The sequence below is a fragment of the Typopeltis vanoorti genome, chromosome 23 (genome assembly GCF_054136105.1).
Source record: "Typopeltis vanoorti isolate ZY-2024b chromosome 23, IOZ_Tvanoo_1.0, whole genome shotgun sequence".
NCBI classification, from domain to species: Eukaryota; Metazoa; Arthropoda; class Arachnida; order Uropygi; family Thelyphonidae; genus Typopeltis; species Typopeltis vanoorti.
The window spans coordinates 69,541,277-69,554,356 of record NC_143571.1 but is presented as its reverse complement, the minus strand read 5'-3'; the positions used below and the strand labels follow the sequence as shown (position 1 = coordinate 69,554,356).

The 13,080-nt window shown below is 34.9% G+C and overlaps 1 protein-coding gene across 1 annotated transcript in view; it reads right to left on the bottom strand.

Moving 5' to 3' along the window:
- The window catches only part of LOC150093938 (histone-lysine N-methyltransferase 2A-like), a 294,597-nt gene that overhangs the window by 166,835 nt on the left and 114,682 nt on the right, over positions 1-13,080 (bottom strand). Inside the window, exon 9 of the mRNA XM_090412869.1 lies at positions 7,983-8,061. Coding sequence (XP_090268995.1) covers positions 7,983-8,061 — 79 coding nt within the window. The remainder of the gene's footprint in view (positions 1-7,982; positions 8,062-13,080) is intronic.

Here is a 13,080-nt window from a genome sequence, read left to right as displayed (position 1 = left end):
GAAAATTAATGAAATTGTTCACAACGATTGCTGATTAAGCATTCGGATAATAGCGGACGCAGTGCACATTGATAAGGAGACTGTATGACAAATTATGCATGAGCAATTGAACATGAACAAAGTCTGAATAAATTAAAAATGAAGATATTAGGATGGAATTTAACACTGTCAGCAGGACTAATCTAAAGGTGATATGATCAGTTAAACAGATTGGGAAAGGAAAGGTTAGCAAATACCAAGATGGCAGGAAAGAAACCCAGAAGAAGACCAAGGTTTATGTGGATGTATTCAGTTATAAGAGCCCTAAAGAATGAAATGTCAGACATGACAGCAGGGCCACCGAGAGGGGGTGACATCTGAGACTTTTGTCACGGGCCCGGCATCGAAAAGGGCCTGACCGTTGGGCCCCGACGTGTCACATAACTGTGTTTATAATGCATGGTTTTAATTCTCGTAATAATACAACAATGATAAAGGATAATGGCATATCGAGAATGATACTGTGTTTTGTTTTAGACAGATGGCTACGCTGTTTAGCTCGCCATGAGTGTCTGGAAGACACTGATTCTCTCGGCGCAGTTTGCTGTAGTTTTAGCGGTTGATGACGTCAATAGGCGTTCGTGCAAGGTTGCTGCAGTCGACTGCACTAGTGCTAGCTAGTAATTGCATTCACAGTAATGTTCCCTGCCAGAACACTTTGTTCTTGTTAGTATTTTGATAGACGAGGGTTTTGTGATTGTTTGTAAAGTGTGCAACTGTATAGTGTATGCCACGTGCTAAAAATAAAAAAAAAGTATTCTTATTAATTTGATATTTTAATTATTAAAATTATATTTTTAATACTAAAAATTTGACCAACAGAAATGTATCATCATAAATCTGGAAATCAAAAACGAAAGGGAGAAACATGTGGTCCGGGCACCACTTTTTTTAAGTGGTGCCCTGACCACAGACTTGTCACAAGTCCGAAAATTTCTCTCGGCGACCCTGCATGACAGTATTGGAGTGCTAACAAGTAACAGACTAATTTGGAGGAAAATTGTTGATATCAGATTAATAATAATGTAAACTTAATCATGCAGTGATGTCATAGTAGCTTGAACATTCTTTGAGTATTTGAAAGTTTTTTTCACTTGGTTATACTAAAAATTAAGAATGCGAAGAAATTATGTTAATTTGTCATACAGTCTCCTTATCAATGTGCACCATGTCTGCAATCATCCGAATGCTTAATTGGCAATCGTTGTGGATCTAGACTGGAAAGTCAAAAAATATTCCAGAGGAAGGCAATGAATGAGAAAGTACGATATGGTGCTAGATGGTAAGACCCCAGGCCTGAAGGCATCAACTGGGGAAGAACAGAGGGCTTCCACAAGTAGAACTAGTTTTTATGATGTGTTCAGGTCAAAACCAGAGGCTTCCTGTTTCACAAGAAGTGAAACAGGAAGTGTTTGTTGTTCCAAGTTCCAATCCTGTGGTTTGTTGTTCCAAGTTCCAATCCTGTGGTTTGGAACTTGGAACACATTCCAAGTTCCAAACCACAGGATTGGAACTTGGAATGTTAGAAGTATGAACCAAGGGAAGCTGGAAATAATAAAGATGAAAATGAAGTGCAAGAAGCTGAATATATTGGGACTAAGTGAACTTAGGTGGACAGGAATGGGCCATTTTCAGTCAGGGTACCATATGGTGTATTACTCAGGACATGAGACAAGTCATAAAAATGGAGTATTTTTCTTACTCAGGAAAAAAATGGCTAGGTATGTATTAGGTTACAGTCCAGTGAGTGACAGAATCATTTCTCTCAGAGTGAGTGGATATCCAATGAATATGACCATCATTCAGGTTTATGCACTCACTACAGAGGCAACAGAAGAACACATTGAAGAATTTTATGACAAGTTACAAGAAGTGATTGATGCAACACCAAAGTGAGATTTATGGCTACTTATCGGAGATTGGAATGCAAATGCGACAGACTGAGGAACAAGGAATAACAGGTTGCTTTGGTTTAGGTATTCGTAACACTGCAGGGAAGAGACTAGTTGAGTTTTATGCAGAGAATTCTTTGTTTGTTGCTAACACCTGCTATAAACAGCACAAAAGAAGATTGTACACATGGATATCACCTGACAGACAATACAGAAATCAAATTGACTATATACTTGGACAAAGAAGATGGAGAAGTGCAATTCAATCTGTCAAGACTTTTTCAGGTGCAGACTGTGGAACAGACCAAGTTATTAGTGACTACGATACATGTGAAATTACGGAAACTGAAACAACACAAATGTCAATCAGATATGATCTTGGAAACATACCAGCTGAATACAATATTAGTATACAGAACAGATTCAACACACTCAATTTGTATGAAAGAGAACCAGATGAACTGTGGAAAGAGATTAAAGATATAATTAAAACAGAAGCAAAGAAAAATATTCCAACAGTATGTAAGAAGAAAAAGAAGTTTAAATGGCTCTCAGAAGATGCCATCAAAACTGCTCAGGAAAGGAAGAAAATGAAGGCCACATGAAATTTGCAGGAAGTGCGGCATTTGAATGCAGAGTTTCAACGACAAGCCAGAAGAGACAAGGGAAACTACTTTAACCAGGAATGCCAACAAATAGAAGACCAAAACAAGAAAGGAAAAACAAGAGATCTTTTCAAAAAGATCAGAGAACTAACAGGTAAGTTTAGTGCCAAAGTGACAATATTGAAAAGTAAACACAAAGGATATCTTACAGAAGCTGCAGACATCAAAGAAAGATGGAAAGAGCATACAGAAGCCCTTTACAGAAAGGACTCCAAAATTACCGAGAAATTTGAAGAGCAGGATTATACACAGGAGCCAGTACCACTGGAGAGTGAAGTGAGGTGGGCACTGCAACAGCTATCCAGTAAGAAAGCACCAGGAGGAGATGGAATACCTATTGAGCTGCTCAAAGCCCTGAGAAAATCATGAAAGCAATATAGGGAATGGAAAAAAACAGTTTATATACTTTTATTGAAGAAAGGTGATGCAAGAGAGTGTGAAAATTACAGAACTATGGCACTGATTTCTCATGCAAGTCTTACTTAAGATCATTCAGAAAAGGCTGGAACCATTCATGAAGAGAGAAATGTCAGACAAACAGGCAGGATTTCAAAAAGGCAGAGGAACAAGAGATCAAATCATCAATGTGAGATGGATAAGCACAGGAATATCGAAAGAATGTCTAACTTTGTTTCCTTGTCTATAGCAAGGCTTTTGACTCTGAAGATCATGCGAAACTGTAAAATGTGTTAAGAACAATGGGAGTACCAGAGCATCCTTCTGAGGAATCTTTATTGTGAACAAGAAGCTACTGTCCGAACAGATCTTGGAGAAACTGAATATTTCACTATAGGTAAAGGGGTGCGACAGGGATGTATATTTTATCTCCATATCTGTTTAACTTGTACAGTGAATACATTTTAAGAATGGCAGGGCTGGACGAATCTTCAGTTGGAATTAAAATTGGTGGAAGAAATATTAATAATTTGAGGTATGCAGATGATACCACCTTGCTAGCAGAATGCAAAGAAGATTTGGAGGAACTTATTATGAAAGTTAAAGAAGAAAGTGCTAAATGTGGTCTTAAACTTAACCTCATAAAGACAAAAGTTATGGTAACATGCAAACTTAATGATTTTGAAGCAGATGGGGAGAAAAAGGATGCAGTTAACAATTTTTTGCTCCTAGTATCCCGAATTGATCAAGATGGTTATTGTACTGAAGAAGTTAGAAGATTATTACTCGGAAAGAAAGCAATGACAAATCTAAGCAAGATCTTTAAAGATAAAGTTATCCTCACAACAAAAATCAGAATCGTGAAAGCAATGATATTCCTTGTGGTACTGTATGGATGTGAAAGTTGGATCCTGAGAAACAGTGACAGAAGGAAGATAAATGTATTTGAATTATGGGTTTGGAGACACTTACTAAGAATACCATGGACTGCAAAGCAAACCAATAAATCAGTGATAGACAAAATAAGTCAGATTGCTCCCTCGAAGCTATGATCATCAAGCAAAAATTGTCATACTTCAGACATATTATGCAAGCAAATGACAGTCTGTAGAAGATGATGATGCTTGCTCTAAAGTTGATGGAAGCAGGAGAAGAGGAAGACCAAAAATTAGATGGGTGGATGGAGTTAAAGAAGCAACTGGAATGCACTTGGATATTCTGAAAGATATGGCCATGGACAGATCTGAATGGAGAATGTATGTTCATAGAATCACCAGGAGTCAAAAACGACTCAATGGAACATAACAACAAAGCAAACAAAGTTTGCATGTGAAGTAACTTCACAACTAAACTACTTGTATAAAGAAGCTAATGACTTCTAATCAATTGCCTTAGTATCCCATAATGCAATGCACATATCCTTACAGACATGTATAATGTCTATGCATTATGGGATGGGCCGCTATGCAGATCTTAACACAAGAACTACATTCGGTTCCACCAATACAGCCACTCGGGACTTGCTGACCATGCATTAGAACTCACCACAGAATACGCTGGAAGAAGGCCACTTTATTACACCGTAGCAAGTATAGATATGAAGGATTATTCCTTGAATCAGCCTCAGCTCTGAAAACTACCCAAACCTCAACAAACTTGGGTACATGAAACTGTTCCAAATTTGGGAAGCATACATTCTAAGATCATCAGCCCAATGGTCAAGACAACCCAATTTAATCAGCTAGGAAGCACCTTCTAGGACTGACTTCAGTTGCCTTTCTTCAGCCTCATTTGCTTAATGTGAGTGCCTGAGTGCACATATCATTGTTTTATGTTCCCTGAAAATGGCAATGTAACATTGCTGAAATATAGGTAGTTTTAATTAAAATTTTTATGATGAATAATTTAGTTTAAGTTGTCATATCCTAAAAAATTAGAAGTATACTCTTATACTCTAACCAATGTATAAACTTATCTACAAGAATTCATGCTGAGGAAAGCATTTAATATGGAAATTATAAAAGACAACCTTTAGGTAGTAATAAGAGGGCTATACACTAAATTACTGTATATGTCGGATATAAGACGACTCTCAAATACTACAGAAAACCCCTCAAAATCATGGGTTTTCGCTTATACGACGAGTATAAAAAGGGAAGCTTAATTTCTTGGATGAACATTTAGGTAGTTACAATACATCATTATATAAGAAATAGGCAGTGTTAATAAACAAATCAAATTAATTTTTTGTTACATAAATTTTTTAAAATATTACAATAGATGTAAGTCTTAAAAAACAAATAATTATTAACCTAAATTTTCATATTAATTTTCTTCATCATCTGTTGAAAATAGTTCTTCAGATTCATTGTATAAATGATTGTCATATGGATCCCAGTTTGAATCTGGTGAATTGATTTCGTTTTCATTGTCATCAGTGTCCCACAACAGATCATTTTCCATACCATCCATAAGATTAGAGATACCACACTTTTTAAATGATTTTATTACAGTCTCTACTTTTACTTTATTCCATGCTTTGATCACAAAATTGCACAACATATCAAGTGATGCAGTGCCATATAAAAAAATAGATCCACTGTTTGTAAATGATTTTTCACCAGCCAACATCCAATTATTCCACTCTTCTCGCATGTGATCTTTAAATGGTTTGTTCAAGCAGACGTCTAGTGGTTGCAATGTAGAAGTTAAACCACCAGGTATAACTTCTATATTGCAATTTTTGTGTTATTTTTTTCTAGAAGACTTTTAGTATTCTCAGTTAAATGACTAGGAAACATATTCCATACTAATAAACTGCGTTTCTTCATTATACTGCCTGGTTGCATGTTCCACACATTATTTATCCATAATTTCACACCATTTTCGTCCATTCCTCCTTTTTCATGAAAATGTACAAAAACACCTGAAGGAAATTTTATCTTAGGTTTAGTTTTACGTTTGAAGATGATTATTGGTTTTAACTTGGTTCCATCAGCTAAACATGACAACACAACAGTAAACCTTGTTTTTTCATGACCTGTACTTCGAACTAGCACACGCTTACTACCTTTAAAATCCACTGTTTTATTGCTTATCATATCAAAGCTCATAGGAATTTCATCCATATTTCCAATATTTGACAACAGAAATTTATGTTTTTGTCTCAACTGAATAATAAATTTATGGAAACTGGTAATTTTGTGGTCAAGATCTGCTGGTAGTTTTTGAGCAATTTTCATTTTTTGTCGTATTACCAGGTTTTGTCTGTTCATAAAATGATTACATCATACTGAAGTAGCTTAAATCAATACTTTCATAATAAATTTAGTTTAATCCTTTATCCAAGTGTGAGCAAAGTTTGCGCCTGAAAGTATCTTCAGGACTGGGGTAAGGTGGTACAACACCGGGAAACTCGTTGCAAAGGTGGAGCAAGCTAACATCAGTCCTATCTTAGTATCTCCCATAATGCAAAACACATCTCCTTGCGGATATGTATAATGTTATGCATTAAGGGAAGGGCCACTACCCAGACAAGTTTCGACCTTTATTGAGGTCTCTTCAGTGGGAGCCAGGCCCAAGTGGAGATATGAGGCAGAAGCATTAGTAAGATCATCTCTACCTATAGGAGTTGCCAAACGGTGTGCCACCTTTTTATTAAATTACTCTTAAATTACTTGGGCGTGGCTCCCACTGAAGAGACCTCAATAAAGGCCGAAACTAGTCTGGGCAGTGGCCCTTCCCTTAATGCATAACATTATAGATATCCACAAGGAGATGTGTTTTGTATTATGGGAGATACTGAGATAGGAGTGATGTTAGCTTGCTCTACTTTTGCAATGAGTTGCCCGGTGTTGTACCACCTTACCCCAGTCCTGAAGATACTTTCAGGTGCAAACTTTGTTTGCTCACACTTGGATAAAGGATTAAACTAAATTTATTATAGTCTAACCAAGTGAAAAATAAACTTTCAGCATCTATACTTTCATCTGAATTCAATCTTGACCATTTTAGTGTATATGCTCTAATCATATTTCTTGTAACAAGATAACCATTCTGCCTTTGTTCGAATACCCATTCTGCAACGTAATTTTCCAGTTGTGGCTATCGGGTGATCCTCGTTCTCATCGCACATTTTTTCTTTGGCAATATTTTAAAAAATATTCTTCCTTCCTCCATTCTCTTACCATCTTCTCGCTTATGTCAAACTTTCTTGCAGCCGCACAGTTATTAGTTTGCTTTGCCATTTCACTTACCCTATTTTAAATCGAGCTTCATACTTTCTTTGTTTTGTTGCTGGTTCCATGATTTTGAATGATAACAATTTTAATAATCCTAAAATTTAAAAAAAATGCAAAATTAACAATTAATTAAAATTGGGGCTAATCACTTTTAATTAGGATAATTTGCTTAAATACTAAATCTATGCTATGCAAAAAAAATAACGGATATAACAATACCTAACGTTGCATTAATACAAGAAAGAAGAAATTGGGGGGTTGTCTTATAAAACTGACATAAGCTTAAAACCTAAAAATAGCCTAAAATTTAGGCCTCGTCTTATACGGTAGGTGGTTGAATTTATATACTAAATTCAGTGAGTGAATTCCAGCAAAATCCCACTAAAGCTATGGGATTTTGGCCAGAATTTCAACAACTCTCATGATCTGATATTAACTGGTGTGTGTTGTGTGCATCACTTTGTTACAATAGTTTAGTGTTAGTTGTACATTCTGTTTATACTTGTATGGTATACAGCATTTTATATGGTGGGTTCTATTTCCCCCATCTCAATATCTAAAACATCATGGAATAATTTTTTAAAGAGAGAAAGCATATTTGCCTTAAATGAATAAAAAATTTATATAGTTACATTTCTTTAGAATATCTTAAACAACCATCACAAATAGTAAAATTCAATATTTCAATATTATTATGATTCTACCAATTAATTTTTTTATATAAAAAATCTATAAATAAATAATCATACCAGAAATTGACTGGGATTAGCGCTTCTTCGGAATCAGATGATGAACTCAGATATCCAAAGTGCTCTACTGTTAATGAGCCTAAATGTTACAAAATGGAGAAGTGTAATTAAGAAAGAAACAATTGAAATACATTTAAAAATCAAAAAAATAATTATTTATTTATTATTATTGGCCAAACATACATAAGTATGTATGTTAACATACTGTTACAAAAACTGCTCTTGTGAACTTAGAATTATGTGTGTTAATGAAAGGATAACTAAGTGTTATTTATTAGAACAGAGATACACCAAAACACAGTTGGATATTTATTTAACTAAGATTAATTGAAGTACAGATAATTCAGTAGACATATTGTGAACCATCTTCAGTGTATTACAGTTGGAAAATAAAAAAATCAAACAACAATCAAGGTAAATAGAAAATAAAACATTACCTTCAATGTAGTAGCAAGACAGCAAGGTAAAAAAATTATGCTATTAGATGTTGTGTGTGTGCGAGAAAGAGAGAGAATAATTATTTTAAAAAAAAAGTAGCTATATAATATTTAGTAGTGCAGTAGTGAGCATAAAGATATATGGTGTGATGCCAAATCTAACACAATCAAATACAGTGTGAAATTGCTAAAGACCTAGTGGATAAGCTACAAATGATGAGGATGTGTGCATCACCACATAAACTTAATGGGGACAAAAAAAAATAAATCATAATGGGTGACTTAAATTATCCAAAGACTAACTGGTAACAGTGAACTCTCATGAAAAGAATGATGCTGATTTTATTGAGCTTACTGACAACTTCCTTGAGTAATATGTGACAGAAGAAACTAAAAGTAAGAGAGCATTACAGCTGATTATAGCAAAAGAGTGGGTTTCCATAAAAAAGATGCAATTGTTCTGCCTCCCAGTGGTTGACAGTAATCATGCTGCAAAGTGGCTAAGTGTACGGATATTCCATTTAGAAAAAGTTATATGAAAGTTTTCACTTTTATTATTGTAAAAAGTTTATAATATGTTTATTATTATTTATTATTTAATTATTAAATTCTGCCAAATGTGCAGGATTTAATAGAAATAGGCTGCCAGTGGTATCAGATTTCTATACGGAAATCTAAGCACATGAGTAACATCCTAGATATATATATTTTGCCATGATAATTCTCACTTATTCTCAAAAATCAATCTTAACTTCAACAAAAATTAAGTAAATTGAGTCTTCACATTTCTATGAGAAACAGTTTAATAATGATAAAATACAATATCCAGAACTTTATCTGCAGTAACTCATCTTAAAATCTAAAAAGATAATTAACTAAATCACATCTTATTAGTTTTTGGGTGCAAAAATACACCAGTTAAAAATAATATTACCATATTTACTTGAATATAACTTGCACCTCCCCCCCCCCCACCAAAAAATAAATAAAGTTAAAAAAATCATGGGGTGAGATATGTGGGGATTTTCCTGAAATAATATTTTTTCTGAAAAACTCAAGTTTTTCAGGAAAATATTAAATTCATGTTTATAATTAAATTCTCAGTACTTATTATAATTCATAATTGCTCACATTATTTATAAAATGAATGCATTTAAATTTTAATTATCAATGTTATTTATGCGATCAGAAGATCACCCTCATCATGCGATATATTTGAACCTTTAGCGACAATGCTTCTGTAATTAAATTAAAACAAACAGATCCATTATTGTTTGTCTTTTTATCATTTCAGAATCATAAAATCACCATGATTGGGAAAAAAACAAACAAACTGAAAATGGGTATGACTTATCAAGAATCTACTATTCGCTATTGCTATTTCCGTTTCCGCATATGATTGGTGCAGTATTAACAAAAGATCACACAACTCAACAACAAAGGCAAGCTGAAGATTGTTGTATTAAAATGCTGATTCTCTTCACCCGAATTCCAAAATATCTGAAACTGCCATAACAACATTCACTATCTATTTCTTAAAAATTTGAAACTTTTTTTCATGTGTGAGGTATATGCGAAACTTTTCAATTTCTTTTTTCATAAAGTAAAATCATGGGTGATAGATATATGCAAGAGCGAGTTATATTTGAGTAAATACGGTATGTTTCATAATTGCATCTGGATCTCTCTTGAAAGAAACTTTATTTCTTCAGTGGAAACAGTTCTCCTGCTGAAAAATCACTTTAGCTTGGAAGTTACTATAGACACAAAAAAGTTCAGATTTGACAAAATCTTCAATTTCAAACACTTTCTAATGTGTTTGAAAGTGTTTAAATTTTTCCTTTAAATGCTAACTAGAAAGATTATGAAAAAACATTCTTCATGCTTTAATTTTCAAGATTCAGAATCTTTTTCCTCTTCTTGTAATAAAGATTTTCCAAGGAACAGTTATCAAACACTTAAAAATCAACTCGCTGTATCTATTCTTCAAAACAGCTGTTAAATCACTGTTCTAATGAAACCTTTTAATATCTGATAAACATTTCTCTTCCTGTATGAAAAACTTCATTTATCAAGTTCCAAAGTCCCTATAAATTTCTTCCACAACTGTTATTCCAGTTACCTTTGTAACATAACAGTTAAATAGCTTTCAAATAATCTTTTTATTTGAAAGACTGCTACTAATAGAACTTTTTCCTCAATGGTTCTAAAAATTCTTCCTTATCACGCAAAACTTAAAAAAATCGTGAGTAAAAAAGAACATGAAAAAACATCTTTATCTAGCTTTTTTTCACTTGCACATGCTCCAGCATGCATTATACTTCTGGTTCCACTTCAGTCATGAAGTGAGGGAAACCACTGCCATTACATCTTATCTTCATGGCACTTTGCTTGAAAGCAGTAAAACTCATATTTTCGTCAACTAAGTAACTATTTTTAACTTACAGGGTGTTCGGGATAAATTTGACATATTTATAATTAATTATATTTTTCCGTAAGTTACATGTATTAACACACACTTCTCTTCATTTAAAAGTTTCGACCCTTCTTCATTCATATACAAGATGTCAGAAAGGATGGATAGCTGGAACCCACCTGAATCATGGAAGAGAATAACTTGTATCATGATGATTCGTGCCCGCTATCAAAATAAGGATATTACGACTGCTGCCCAATGCTCCCTGAATACAGTAAAAACAATCAGGCATGAACTAGAGACTTGCAATGGTGACTATGAGGATGTAGCAAGAAGAAAGATCCCTAGCAGACGATCTGATTGCGTTCGTACAGCAGAATTCCTCGCAAATCTGCAGGAACAGGTGTTGAAGAACCCTGGCATTGGAATTCGGGCTTTGTTCGTGGAGTTGCTAACTGTAGTCAAGCCCTGGATAACAAGGGTAGCCAATGGTAGGCCGTATGTATGGCAGCAGGATTCGGCCCCTTGCCACACCTCTGGGAAAAGTCAAAAATGGTTGTCTGAAAATTTCTACGACTTCACCAGTCCAAATGTTTGGCCTCCAAACTCCCCAGACCTTAACCCCATGGATTATTTTGTATGGGGCGCAGTTGAAAAAGACACCAATCGCACTTCCAGTAATACAAAAGCCCAGTTAATGGATAAAATTAAAACAGTTTTTGCGGCCCTTCCCAGGGAGACTGTAGCATCAGCTTGTTCGAGGTTCCGAAGCAGAATTGAAGCTGTGATCGATGCTAATGGTGGTTATTTTGAGTAAATCTTGTTGATAGTATTGTAATTAACTCTGCCTGTAATGTTTTTTTGTCAATTCATTAAATTTAATAGATACAAAGAAGATTTTCTTTTTCCTTACGAAACTGTCAAATTTATCCCGAACACCCTGTATGTGTTTTAGCATGCACAAACATTAAGCAATAATACTAAATTTAGGTCAGGCTAAATTACAACCAAGTAAATTCACTCAGTTAAAAATTAGTGCGAGTATAAATGCAGTATGTAAACAATGCACGCATGCACATGGACACACACAAGTAGGATGTGGTCTGTGAGTCTGCTTATTTCTTCTCCTTTGTTTTCAACATTGTTTACATGTTTTACAAATTCAAAAACTTCTTCCAGTTTGACTTATGTAGACCTTTCCATGGGAACAAGGAATCTAGTACACCTCAGGATGTTTGTAGAATGGAATGCTATCTTTAGGGGAAACATAAGAAACTTTGTAAGGTATTAACTAGTTTGAAGACAATTTTGATGTTGACTGATTTTAATAATTGGGCTATTTTTCTTAATGTGTTGCCAAAGTATGGTAAGGAGACTGTGCCTTTGTAAGTAATTTCTGGGTTATCAAAATAAAAGATTCTTTGTAACTTTGGAGGAACTGACTAAATAGGATTTTAAGTTCTTTTTCTTTTAATTTAACCATTTTTAAGTATATTTAAAGCTCCATTTCTTAACGTTTTGATGATACCTAATATTTACTGAGGATGATGGAAATGGCATGCATGTACATACAAGCCCATGTGAGTTCTTCCAGTAAAGTTTCAATGTTAATTCTCCAGCAAGTTGTTGACAAGGATATCTAGAAATGGTAATTTACCATCCTTTTCTCTTTCTAATATAAATTTTATTTTTGGATAGTGATTATTGAGAAAATAATCACAAAATAAACTCAAACTATGATTATGAGTCGAAGTGATATAAGGGCTAGGGCGTACCCCTTAAGCGACGTGCAGCCACATCGCCCTACAGCTGTGAGAAGTGGACGAGGGCTACCGCATCAAGGGCGGGTGCGGTTAAAGAAGCGAGCCCAGCAGGTGGAGAGGATGTTGCGAGTGGGAACACTGAATGTTGGAAGCATGACTGGAAGGGGAAGAGAGGTGGCAGACATGATGAGGAAGAGGAAGTTGGACATTTTATGTGTGCAGGAGACAAGGTGGAAAGGGGGAAAGGCAAAGGAACTGGGAGATGGATATAAATTTTTCTACTCTGGAGCGAATAACGAGGGAAGAAATGGTGTAGGAATTGTGGTGTGTGGCAGAATGAAGGGTGAAGTACTGGACGTGGGTAGAAGGAACGACAGGATCATGCGAATGAAATTGGGTCTTGGAGAAGAGCGGGTGGTCGTATTATGTGTATATGCCCCGCAAGTTGGCTGTACAGCAGAGGAAAAAGATGAGTTCTGGAA